At 36.8% G+C, this 13,768-nt stretch overlaps 1 protein-coding gene across 6 annotated transcripts in view; it reads right to left on the reverse strand.

The window, feature by feature from the left end:
- EPHA7 (EPH receptor A7) overlaps positions 1 to 13,768 on the reverse strand; it is a 163,816-nt gene that overhangs the window by 22,732 nt on the left and 127,316 nt on the right. For 4 of the 6 annotated variants that reach the window (XM_056487911.1, XM_056487914.1, XM_056487913.1 and 1 more), the window contains exons 8-14: positions 12,221 to 12,329; positions 11,463 to 11,518; positions 7,523 to 7,648; positions 3,260 to 3,445; positions 2,639 to 2,700; positions 1,403 to 1,612; positions 251 to 400 (exon numbers count right to left, since the gene is read on the reverse strand). In XM_056487911.1, the coding sequence (XP_056343886.1) occupies positions 251 to 400; positions 1,403 to 1,612; positions 2,639 to 2,700; positions 3,260 to 3,445; positions 7,523 to 7,648; positions 11,463 to 11,518; positions 12,221 to 12,329 (899 nt within the window). The remainder of the gene's footprint in view (positions 1 to 250; positions 401 to 1,402; positions 1,613 to 2,638; positions 2,701 to 3,259; positions 3,446 to 7,522; positions 7,649 to 11,462; positions 11,519 to 12,220; positions 12,330 to 13,768) is intronic. The other 2 variants (XM_056487912.1, XM_056487910.1) reach the window with 1 other exon arrangement.

Genomic DNA, 13,768 nt, shown 5'->3' on the forward strand with positions numbered 1-13,768 from the left:
TATTCCAGTTTTAATTGATACTTAGGACAGAAACCTACAATATCCATGTGACAAAAAAATGATTTTGATTTCAGTAAAAAGTGAAAGCTCTGTAACTTTTTCATTTTGTGACAACCACACAATACTTTGATAAGTCTTATTTCCAAACCAATATTTTATGCATTAATAGTGAAATGCATATGTATGGGGTTATAAAATGTAATTTTTGTTTTATTAACAGACACGCACACTCACGAACGGACAAACCTACATCTTGATTTGACATGTCCCAGTAAGGCCGCTCTCCATAAGACATTACTTCCCACATAACTATTCCATAACTCCACACGTCACTGGCTGATGTAAATTTGCGGTACTGAATGGCTTCTGGAGCTGTCCATCTCACTGGAATTTTTCCACCCTATGGAGAAAAAAAAAAAAAAAAAAAAAAAAAAAAAAAAAGGGAAGGATGTTCTCCTTTTCACCCACAGAAGTTTCATAAAATCTTCCACAGAATGAATTTGTATTTCCATCAACATTAAGAGCAGCACTTACATCATCTGCTATGGTTGACTGATAGCAGAATTTTCAAAGGTGTCTAAGGAAGCTGAGTATCTTAAAACACTTGGAACAAAGATACTGGGCTGCTTAGAAGTCTGATTTACACTAGCCATTTAACTCCTGGCTGGCTGAAGCCAGGTGAGTGGAATCCCAATCTGTGCATATAAATCCCATTGACTTGTCATATGGCTCCTTGGAAATCTTGGTCTAACATTTTTAAGCCAGGATCTCCCTTAGAGCCGTGAACACCGGTGTGGTTTCCTGGATCCCTGTGCCTGTCAGAGCAGATTCCAGGGGCCCCTCCTTCCCTCAGCATGAGAAAATAGGTACAGGGAGGCCCCATGGGTGGGAAAGTGGAGCTGGCTCAACAAAAGAATAAAGAGCATAGTGTGCCTGATGAATGCATATTTAAGAAAAGCGTCCCACCCAAAAGCAAGGGAAAATACAGGAGCTGAGCTTTGTCACAGACTAGCCTCAAGCTAGTCAAGTCTTTGGTGGGATAAAATCTAGCCTGAAAAATAGTAATAGACTACAAATATTTTAATTGACTCATAGTAAATTGGATGTTTAAAATTTTTGTGGGTAAAACTTCCTTATTTGTTCAATCAGAAAATCATGCGGAATGGGATAATGAAGATACCGCAAAACATTTTTACAACTATTTCAAATAAAAATGTATGTTCTTATAAAAATATTATCTCCTAATTAGAGACAGATTTCTGCAGAGACTCTTCCTTTTGACTGGTTAAACTCCCTTCTCCTCCATCAATTACAGTATTTATCTTTTCTATACTTTCCAGAAGATACACTTCTTCTAAATAACCATATATCAAAACTATTAAAACCCATTGATTTATCTTACGGTTGTAGTGTAGACAGCCTCTGGATCATCTTCTATAACTCTGGAAAGGCCAAAGTCTGATACTTTACAAACAAGGTTGCTGTTGACAAGAATATTGCGTGCTGCAAGATCCCTGTGTACATATCCCATATCGGCCAAATATCTCATTCCAGCAGCAATTCCTCTCAACATTCCCACTAGCTGAATGACAGTAAATTGCCCATCATGTTTCTGGAGGGAAGAAAGGAGCAGCAATTCTTGTTAGTATAGCTGAGAAGAGAAATAAGAATTAGTTTTATGACTTCAGCTTTCCACTTATTTACTCCTTCTGTGGCAAAGAAACTCACTCCAAACTTACTTTCTTCAAAGGTAAAGCAGTGCATCTAGTTAAGAAATGTGTGAGTAATTCATGTACTGATAGTAATAAAACTTGCTAACCACTGTATATTTCTTGCTAACTTGTGGCAAGTCATTTCTAAGAGAGATTATCTAATGAAGACTTCCTACATTCTTACAGCTTATTTCCGTGCTCTTCATCTCTCAGAATAATTATTTGTATCAAGAAAATAAGAACTATCTGCTTTTTGCAACCCTGGGTTCTGATAATTTTCATTCACAGCTTGGAGTTAATTAAAAAAAAAAAAAAAATCTGTTCTGTATAGAGTGCTTACATATCATCTCACATTGACCTGCATACCTTGTAAGAAGTCAGAATTGGTGAGTTCAGAACACAGTTAGAAAAACACTAAATAGTTCTGAATTTGCATTCATTTTTTCTTTGTTCATCCCTTAAAAAAGAATCACAATTCATTTAGGAATTCTTTTATGCTGATTTCCACCATGCTAACAAAAAAATTCTGCTCCCAAAAGGCAGAAGATTTGGCTTCAGGTATCAGTGTTTTTAATTTCATCTCGTGGCTGTAATAAAACCCACTATGTCTATGCCAAACTAAATCACATAAATTCCTAGAATGTCCCCACTTGATTCTGACTGATCCTCTCATTTCTGATCTGGTTTTGCTGAAATAACATAGAGAAACTGGTAATATTTGTCAAAACTCCATTTCAACCTGAAAACTATTTTAATTATATTTAACTAAATATAAGAAATTTAATATAAATATAATTAATATTTTTATTATATTTAATGATATATGCATGTATACATATATATGAACAGGTATTAAACACATTTTTAAAAGAGTCAGTGTATATGTCACTTTAAATATGTTTATATATTTTCACTTTGGTACTCACCCTAAGAAATGCATCTAAGGCCCCATTCTCCATGTATTCTATTACAATCATGACTGGTTTCCCTGAAAGCAAAGAAGACAGATATTTGAGAACTGTAAAACAAATGGAGTGCCTTTTTCTGATAAAATGCACATTATTCCTTTGAAGGACTGAATCATTCAGACACTGAACATTTCTGAGCCCTCCAGCACTGTTACAGAGCTCTAATTTCTTAAATATCTGCATGGAAAGTGGTCATGATTCATAAAATTGAACCATACAAATCAAAAAGTCAGTGTGTTCTCCCAACTCCTGCTGTGTGAACAGGACTCTGGAATAATGACACTTCAGATAATATGAAAGGACATGAGAAATCTTATCTCTCTGCATGGTCTTTGAGGCTAAATGAAACTAGAAAAATAATATGTTTCAAAGTACTTCATCTTTTAATCATGTGTGCATCTAAATTTTTTTCCTCAGGTTGTAGCATAAAGTGAGTATTGTTTTAGTTAGTTACGCATCAGGAGAAAATCCATTAGGAGTGTGCAGTCTGTTCACAATTTGAATCTCTGACCATGAATAAGGCAGAGTAATTTCTGCCATCGTGCTGGTATTTGACTGACAGACCGAGCTGCTGCTTACCTCTGGTAACAACTCCTTCTAGGTGAACCACGTTGGGATGGTCAAACTGCCCCATGATGCTTGCTTCACACAGGAAATCTCTCCTCTGCTTTTCAGTGTAGCCAACTTTCAGAGTTTTTATGGCTACTGCAACGTCCCTCTTGCCAGGAAGCTTTAGGCGCCCACTGCACACTTCACCAAATTCTCCTAAAATGAAGTAGACCAACACTGAATTACTCTAAATACCAGTATTTTTTTTAGGCCTTGATTCAAATAGCCACCTAAGCGTGTGTTTAAATTTAATGTGTTCATATTTGAAATGGATTACTTTGGCATGAGCCTTAAATGAATTGCTGACCCTTATGGAATAAACACTTCAGTTAAAGCAACTGACAGGAGTGTTATTTGAATATTTTAAAAGACTTGTTAGTAATTTCTTGCATTTTTTTTCAAAAACAGGAAATAAAAATTGAAGTGGCTTTCATAAGAAAACACTATTATTGAAATAGCAATGCCATCCCTAAGTAAAAATGTCATTCTGCTCTACATGGTTTCCTTGCTATCTTTAACTGCAATGGGCTTTTTTCTTTCAAAAGGCAGCTCTTGCAGAGCTGCTTTTAATCTAGCATCCTTATGGTGCTAAATGAAGCACTACATTATTACCTTCAAGCAGGATAATTTACTTTACAGATTATGAAATTAAAGGTGTGACTTATAACAATTTTGTTATATTAAACAAACACAATCAAATGCTACAAGTTTGTAAAAGGTTCTAAACTAACAGACAATTGGAACATGATAAAAAAGACCAAACAGCCAGCAAGAATACAAAAAAAAAGCCCCAACAACCAAATCTGGAAGAGAAGTAATTGGATTCCATCACACAGGAAAGAGGATGGAAGCATGTGATATGTGGAGCTGAATGACAATAAATCTACCTCACTATTAACGAGATTATGAAAGATTTAAGAATTGTCCCTTGCCTCACAGCTGTGTCAGCAGAGAGGTAAAGTGAGAGCTCCAATTCTGCAGACAGGAAGAAAAATATCCTTTTATACATAGAAGAAGAGTATAGTAACATATGTTACTGAATAAAAGGCAACATCTCTTTAAAAAGAAAGATTACCCACAAAAATATTTAATAATCTGGTACTTTACAAATTCATCTGAAGTTTGAGAGATATGGTTCCAAGTCCCTTCTCCAAATTAAATCAAGTTAAAAATTTATTTTCTGCATACCTTAACATTAAAGTGCTATGTACACACAAGTATGCAGACACACCTACATCTAAGACATGTTTTAGGACGAGTGCTGAAAGAAATGACTATGCTAGACAAGACCTACACAGAGAGTTTGATTAGAGAATTCTTTTGGGAAGAACCTTGTGGGATCAGAACTAAAGTGGATGCACACACTGGCAAGGTGTCTGGCTGTCAGTGGAGAGATGTATGCTTGGAAGTTGGGCTGAATGCCTGAAGACATAGATGTTGGGGTGTTTTAATGGACAGGCTGCAGAAAGTCTTGTTTATGACACTGTCAGTATTTGAACACTACTGTCCTCCCATCAGCCCCAAATCGAGCTTATTGAAAGACAAAAGCAGTACCAAGCAGGGTCTTGGCTTCACAATTCATCCAAAAGAGTAGAACTTTTAACTGACTTGTTTGAGCAAATCCCCACTCAGTATGGCTCTTTCCACAAATCTTACGGGAGATGACTGCACAAATTCCTGTCCCTCACATTCTATGCTAGCTGAATCAAGGCTAGCTCAAACCAACTCCATATACCTCTGTTAATACTGTGCTGTAGCTAAGCTAACTGACCACACAAGTGTTTCTGCCTCCATATTATCCTCAGCCATCCTTGGACACTGAGCTAAGAATGCCACAAGGTATAGCTGTTACACACAAAACAGCTCAAGCCCCTAGCTTGGTGCCTTAACCTCCCTTCTGCACTTCATTAGCAACATGGATGACTATTAATGAATTCACCACTCACCTCACTCACAGCTCCTAGCCACAAGAACTTCCTAAAGGACAACAATTTTCTCTAGCGGCTCTTTCCAATTTTTTTTTCCAAAAAAAAGATGTGAGTATAGGAGTGTGTCTGTGTGTCTGTGATATTTCAGAGCCAGGTAATTAGGATACTTGGCACAGGAGACACTAAGCCTTACTCCTTTCCAGCTCTCTGTGATCTGATTTTGATTGATTTCCAAAGGCAGATCACACACACTTGGGCAAACCAGAAACTTCAACTTGTATGTTATGAATTTCAGGCCAGGATGCTAGCCAATGAACTACTTTTATTCCCAAGAAAACAGTCTAGTCAGCTGAAATGATGCCCAAAAATAAACCAGAAAATATGACAACAAGAGAGGGAATACTGCACAGCCACACGGCCACTAGCTCAGCATGTCAACAAAGCAGAGGGTAAAACAAAGGATGTGTGGTATGAACAACTTAACATAGTGGACACCATATTCTGTATCTGACAGGTGGCCACAGCAGGATGGTAATGAAAATGTTGGCAAGGAAAGCACATATCCCTCATGCAAATTGAGCACAAGCATACTTGCACCCTGTTTGTGTCTGACAGACATGGCACTACTCAATAGTTGATGTGGCCATCACTGCTGATGCATATTGAGATTTCTAAGTGGATTTCTGGTGCTGTCACTAGCAGAAATTCCATATTCTTCTTTGATGTATGAGTTTCAGCTGCTGCTTTGGGTCTGTTTGCTTCTGTTGTTCCTGGACTGCATTTCATTTCACTCCTGCTTGCTATTTACATCAACAGGTTAAAGTCATAGCTAAACACGACACACAATATGCTTTCACCACTGCACTCCTAATTAGCTTCAGATTGACTACTGACACACGTTAGTTGTTTTTCCTATCAATTATGCTCATTAAAATCAAGAATAAATTCATCTGCAGTCAAGAAAATTAACATTCTGGAATTTGTCATAACAGTGAAAATGCATTTTAAACTATACTCTGCAGCTCAAGTGTTTTCAGCATTTTTCTCAGAAGGCATTAGCAAAATCCAACTGAATATATCTTTGTGCTCTGAACTGTTGCTATGCTGGTAGCTTTTTAACTCAAAGCAAAAGATAAGGCTCAGCAATTTTTCTATGCTAATCTTGCACATTTCATATTTATTAGACGAGATGCTGCCATTCTGGCATCACAAAAATTACTAGTTAGCAAGGGCTGGATTCTTATGCTCTTACTCATTGAAGGAATAATTTGCTCAGCAGTGTGGTTAATTTCAATGGTACTACTTTGTGATTAAGACATGATTCAACATGACTGAGGTTACTTAAAAAAGGCTTTGTGAATTCTAAGTGTAAAGATGTTTTCATAGGTAAAGCAACTTATTCTAGAGATATTTCTTCTTGTATATTTAAATAAAACTGCAACATGTAATTTACAGTACCAAACTACAGGGTGATTTCAAAAGTATTCTACTAATACAAAACAACAAAAAAGCAAAAGAACATTTCCTCCAGGAATCCAAGGTATTTGATATTTTTCTTACTCATGGAAACTTAATTTCACTACATGGAGTAGTGCAATAAAAATGTCACATATCTTATTAATGCAAACAAATGAAACTGCCTTTTTAGAGCATGAACACTATGGCTTAAGTAGGTGGTAGACAGTTCAAGAAAAAAAAAAAGGCAATGTAGTGCTGGTGCAATTACAATCAGTCATAAGAAGTTAAACAATAACGTTTTGTATTCATAAAATATCAAAAAGAAAAATGTCAGAAGAAAAAACAGCCTCAGGGAAGATTTTGTTATACAGAAACAAGACCTTCCTACTCTTTATTTAAGATTTTGTGCTGCAGCCAGTTCTCCTTACTCACATGAACAAAGCTGCAGAGGGCAAAAAGCCCCCTTGCAAAAGGCAAGTGAGCAGAATTTGCACAAATGCCTAATGCCTTTACTCTGACAGTAAATAATAGGCAGCACAACTGGCCTACTCCCCCCAGTTCCAATTTTAACAGAAGATACTTGATTAAAAACCCATAAGCTTTCAATGTCAAGCCAGACTTTTAATTTACTCATTTATTTGGGTTTTTTTTCGTTGTTATTGGGCTTTTCCCCTGTTTGTTTTTTTACATTTTAGACGCGGGTGCAGCTTCATTGCTCTTAACCACTCTGGCAAATGCAAGAAGTTCTTCTATACCTGAGGTATAATTATTTGCCTGTCATTATGATGTATGAGTTTCGATCCCAGCTAAATGGAACAGTTGAATCAGGAAGCCACGGCAGCCTTACCTGCGCCAATCACACGCTCAATTTTAATACAGGAGGCATCTAGCTCCTTGGCGAATTGATGGACAGCTCTATTTGGGTCCTCGTAGGTTTCAGGGTCAATGTAGGTTTTGGTGCCTGGAAATTTAACTGTAATGATGTAAGAAAGCATGACTGTGATGAAGCAAAAGCACTTATTGTGCAGTCAGCCCAGGAATTTCATTATGCAGAGTGCTCCTTGGAAGAGTGAACCTGTTTCCATGCTGCCTGAGCCAGAGCTGCTCTGAGAGGCAACCTTAGTTCTAGGCATCATCTGCAAGCATGCTGACACAAGTATACACAATCTCATCTCTAAAAAATGACTGACATTAGCATCTGCATCTCCTCTTGAACTGAAAGAAATAATAAATATTAAATAATGCTTAATGGAATAAAATGCAAGGGTTGAGTGGGAGTCAAAACAAAGCGGGGAAAGGGTATAACACCAGCAGAGGAGGTGAAAGTTTCTTTTCCGTGTAAAGACATCTTATCCTCTTCACTCAGGATGTGTAAACATCATTTCTTTATGTTACTTCTCTCCTCTAGTGGGATTTGAAAGGCTCCTCCACCCCCTTGAACTTGCTTAATCTACTGAATATAATATTGTTTGTAGATTGTGGCAATAGCCACTATTCACAGCAGCCAGAAATTACATCCTTAAGTGTACTTCTTGCATTATAATATGAACATGAGAAACACCTGTAGCCAACTCGGAAAAGCACAGGAAGGGAAAGGGGCCTCTGTGGCACAATTATCTCCCCTCTCAAGCACTGAAGTGAATAATATGCAGCAACTTGTTTTTTGCTCATTCTTTCTCCACGCTTAGTGCAGGTCAGGCAGCATAGTGCTCTATGGCCAGCAGGCAGTTTTTTTCCCTTAGTTTGCTTATGATTCAGGTAAATTATTTTTTGCTATTCTGGTCAAAGCACAAATTCCTGGTGATAGCAGAGCAACCCTGGAAATCTATTAATCAAGCAATTTTTATGAAATAAATTTGCTCACAAGGATTACACTCTTGAGCTTTTATTAAATCCGTGAATTAAGACTCAATATGAAAATGCAAAAATGTTCCTCTGTTAACTGATATACTCAAATACAAGAACAGGATCAAAAGCCAATACGAAATATAAATAATTTTCAGTTACTTTGTATTCTTTTAATTTAACATAAAATATATTAAATTTGAAAATATATTGAAAAACAGCTTAGCAATCATGTGTATTTATGTTTTATTTTAGATGGTATTAATAAACTAAATCCACAAATCATAAGAAAAAAAAAATAAAAACAAACCTAGAAAATTGTTTCAGTAATATAACGAATTTACAGCCAGGGAAATTACTTGAAATGTTGCCCAGATGTTGTTATCTGTCACATAATGTATTTAAATGGATGTCCTTTTAGTTGTATTGGAAACTTGTATGCTGAATTTTTTTAAATTGTTTCTTAAAACCAAAAGAGACTGGATAAAATGAGAATTAAGCAGTAGGTTGACCTCTGGTAGTAGTGCTTTAAGGCAAGGAGATGGAGAAGGAGACATCCTCTTGTGTTTGTGATAAAGGGCCTGGATTGGAAGTAACCTTGTGAATCTCAAGTGGGCCTCTGATGGTTCTTTGTTCAAGCTGTCATAAAACATTTTGACAGGCCAAGGCTATCCTAGCATAGCAACGTGAAATAATGCTGGCCTGCATTTGCAGACATTGTTAGATGAAAAAGGGAGGAGGAAACCAAGTATAAATCTGAATTGCTTGACTAAACTCCTCCATTGTACTTGTATCTTCAAGTGTAGCACTTGAGGTCAAAGAGAGATGAAAGGAACTGAAATGAAATATATGATGGTCCATTAAATGCACTGCTTTAAAATCTGCCTCAAAAAAATGTTTGCTTGTAAGTTTTTGTTCTGAGTAAGTGCTTGTTGTAAGTTACATTTTTGAAAATCCAGTCTGGTACTTCAGTGCAGAAGAATGTTGTCTAGCTGTTATAGAGCAAAAGGCCACCAAACTGGTGTTCACAGCTCTGTGACCAAGCTGATGACCACAGCACTGGGCTCCATCTCACTCTGCACATGGCTATCAAAGGAAATTAAATGCCACACCACAATCAACAGATGAAGGAAAACTAGTTTGGCAAGAAATTACTTCTACCTGGTGCCACGATTGAAGAAAGACTGTGTATGCTAAATAATCAGGCTAATTTGCTAGATAACCAGATTTGTTGAAAGTAAAATGAGGGAAAGGAACACTTACAAAATCTCACCATTTCTGGATCAACTATCAATTATTAAGTAGCAGCTTTCCAATAAATTAATTTACACTTTTAGTGAAATTAAAAAAAAAAAAAAAAGTCACCAATAATGGAGATAAGAAATTATTTAGTTAACATATCCCTTTTATTTATATACCGACATACCAGAACTCATAGTTGTATCTTTTCCTTCAAGGACATGACAGTAATTTTAAAAGTAAAAGTAGCAGCTCTTCTGGAGGTGTGAAAAGCTTATAATGCATTATGAGAGGCAAATTTCAAATCCATCACTCCCAGAAGAGTAGCATTTAAGTAAAATGAGATTTTTGACAAATTCTTTAAAATCAGCTGCATTGCAAAGTGCATGATACATAATTCTTATCTCATTATTATTTTCCACCTTTCTGGCACAGTGTACGAATTGATTGACTAAAGCTGCAATGATGTCACTACTTAGTTTGGCACTCACTGCATTTAAACAATTTAGATAGCCACACACTCAAACTCAGGAAATGCGATCAATTTCCAGCTGTTTTTTTCAGGGAGGAAAGATAAAACAGAACCTTGATCTGATTTTCAGTGGAACTTTGGCTAGAATTATTCATTTAAAGAGGAATGCATTGAGAAAATGCTTAGAAATAATGACTAGTGGCTACTTCATTTTCCATGTGAGATTACTTTTAGATGATAGCTTTTGATTTTAATGTATCTAAAACAATCCCTATTGCTTTCATAAAAAAACCCACAATAATCTAATGGATTTAATCTACAACTGCAATTATTGGTAGACAATAAAGGCTAAATACAGCATAACATAAGTAAATAGCATGTACTAAAATGAGAGTGATCAGGTATGGGAAAGACTGGCATTTTCTGGATCAGAACTTATGTGCAGTTTAATTCTGTAATTTTTTTTTCATTTATGGTTGGTCAAAATAATTTTGCAACTTAGTTTAACACACTTTCTGAGTTCATGACTAATTCTCTCCCCTTGCATTTTCAATTGTCACTAACTCAAGTAAGATGTGTTTTATTGAGCTTTCCCAGGGTTCTAGTTTAAGTTGAAATAGCAGATGTGATTTTAACAAGAGAGGCTTTAGGTACTATTCTTAGGTAGGCAAGTGATCCCAGATCACACAACAGTAATGAAGTGGCTGACCTTTCTTTTCATATTAAATATTCTATTTTTAAGGACATTATGTTGTGTAAATACTGATGGTGCTACTGCATTCACAGTAGCAGAACACAGCTTTAGAGCAGAACAGCTTCATTTTAGGGTGATGCAGTGACTCACACTTTCTTAATCTGAAGTTTGCCTGAGGTAAAGATCAAAAAGCCACTTAGGCAAAGGTCTCTTGAATACTGCACCTCAGAGGGATCATTAGGACAACGTGAAACATGTATTCAAAGCAACCAAAAGAAAACAAAAAATGCAAAATGAAAACAACAGTATATCATAGACATGTATAGAAATAAAACCATCTGTGTGAGCACTGTTGACTTTAATCTGCATTCTTTTTGTGTGGGTCACATTTTTACAGTGTTTAACTTCCCACTTGCTATTTACACAGCATTTTTGAATTTCCTATGGCATTATCTTTCATGGAGTCTTGGTTTAGTATTGTCTACACTATTCCAATTGGGAATTTTTGAAAGAGGGAAAAAAAAGCAAAACACTTACAATGAAAGTAAAGTTCTTCATCCCCTTCTTGATCCGCTTTGCTGTAGCCACAATGCCTGAAAAGAAAGGAAAACACCAGTTTCACTAGTAAATAATGATTTACTTTTCACATCTAAAGTTCTGACAAAATCAGTTCTGCAGGCTGGGATTTTCAGGCACTGAGCACCTAACTGCTGTAGGCCCTTTGAAACTTTCACCTACAATTCTATTGACAGCACAGTTTTAAATAAATCATGAACAGTTGCAATCAAAAGGCTTTTGTATCAAATACCAGTTGGGACAGGTCCTAGAAAAAAAATCTAGTTCTGGTGAAAGGCTTCTACAGATAAAACAGAGGATTAAAGAACTTGAAAGTAGAACACTGTTTTACATGAGGTTATTCTTAAACTTACTGCTGTGTCTCTTTTTCTTGAACGTAAAGTCATTTAAAGGCTGATCAGATAAAGTGTCAGACTTCTCCATGTGAGAAAACTGAACAGAAAGAGAGACTTTGAGGAGTACAGGTAAAGAACTTGCTAGGGGTTCCTTTTACAGCACATTTATACAGGAAAAAAAAAAAAAAAAGAACATCATGATACAAGTATCCTGCCAAAGTAAGAGGACAAACCATATAATTGATAATGGGATTTAAATGAAAAATGTTCGTACTAAGAACCATTTCTGTTTCAGTTTTGCAAGTTACTATCCCAGTTTGACTGTGTCTCAAGAGTTCACAAGAGTGGTGTCAGATGTGCTTACGTCCATCAAAGATGCAATACCTTCGTCCGATGATGAACCCAAACACCATGAAGACCAGGATGATTGTTCCTGCCACAGCAACCACAGCTATGATAATAACAGGATTCTGCTCACTGGAAACAGCTGTGGCTACAAACAGAGCACAGAGCTGAGATTAGTAAAAAATTAATCCCTACTAAGGGACTCCAAAAATTTAAGTCAATCATCACGAATTGTAGACAGTCTACTGTTGTAGACTGCCTTTGTCTGAAACAATTACATTGATAAAGACAGTCTAAAGAAGGAAATTCAACTCTATTGGAAATTCAACTAAATTCTTTATGAATTAATGATTGTCTACATTGAATAAAAAGAAGCCAAGCTGCAATTTTCTTGCCCAAAGTGGTACAGCCATTAGCTGAAAGCCAGCAATATTAGCATCAGTCACTTCTACTCCCCACTACTGATCTGCTACATCTGTTTTGACTCCCTCCTAAAAGGAGAGTCCTGGATATCCCTGTAAGAAGGGACTGTAGGAGACTAATCCCTAACTCTGCTCCTAGCCTCCCCTCTAAAACTCATTGATATGACTTTGAGGGTTTCCTCAAGGAAATAGTGTCTTTAAGAAAAATGTTTGAGCTGAAACACTATTAACACAGATTTCCTAGGCAGCATATTTCAATCTCTTACTGCTATTAATCATTGTAAATGGCTATTATTACTTACCATTTGTTTCTGTTAGCAACAAAAAGGTGCTCCCACATTAATACAAAATGGAATTCTCCATGCTTCAGAGAATTTACATGGTAAAATATCCACACATTATTGCTCTTTTTATTCAGATATGCCAATTCTATTAATATATGCAAATGTATACATGTCACATTAATGTAAACTGAGGATGTAAATACTTAGCCTGAGAAACCTTGAGGCTTGTTAAAAACATTGCTTGCCTGACATCTAATAAGGGTGGCCATGTTACCCAGACACATTAAATAAACACAGCTCTCTTAAACTCTGTGGAGACCCACTGGCTTGTAACAGTGAGCATCTGAACCAGAAGATGAATAGAGGATGACAAATGAGGGACTGTGTAATTGAGAATGGAACCATAGAATAAAAAATCATGGAATAATTTAGGTTGTAAAAGATCTCCAAGATCATCAAGTCCAACTTTGACCAAACGTCACCATATCAAACAAACCACAGCAGTAAATGCCACTTACAGTGGTGCTTGGAGCACCTTCCTGGGTGGCCCATTCCAATGCCCAACCATCTATTTAGTGACAAAATTCTTCCTGATATCCCCTGGTGCATCTTGAGGCTCTGTCTTCTTGTCCTGTCACTGGGAGAAGAGACCAACCCCCCTTAAACAAGCTCCTCTCAGCTACTGCTAGAGAGTGGCTCCTCCCTGAGCCTCCATTGCTCCAGGCTAAACAATCCCAGCTCCCTCCGCTTCTCCTCATCAGACTTGGGCTGCTGCAAGCTTTGTTGCCCTTCTCTGGACATGCTCCAGCAGCTCAATGTCCTTTTCAAAGGAGCAGCCCAGAAGTGGATAAAGGACTCATGCTGTGGCCTCACCAGTGCCA

The sequence above is a fragment of the Oenanthe melanoleuca genome, chromosome 3, assembly GCF_029582105.1.
Source record: "Oenanthe melanoleuca isolate GR-GAL-2019-014 chromosome 3, OMel1.0, whole genome shotgun sequence".
NCBI lineage: Eukaryota > Metazoa > Chordata > Aves > Passeriformes > Muscicapidae > Oenanthe > Oenanthe melanoleuca.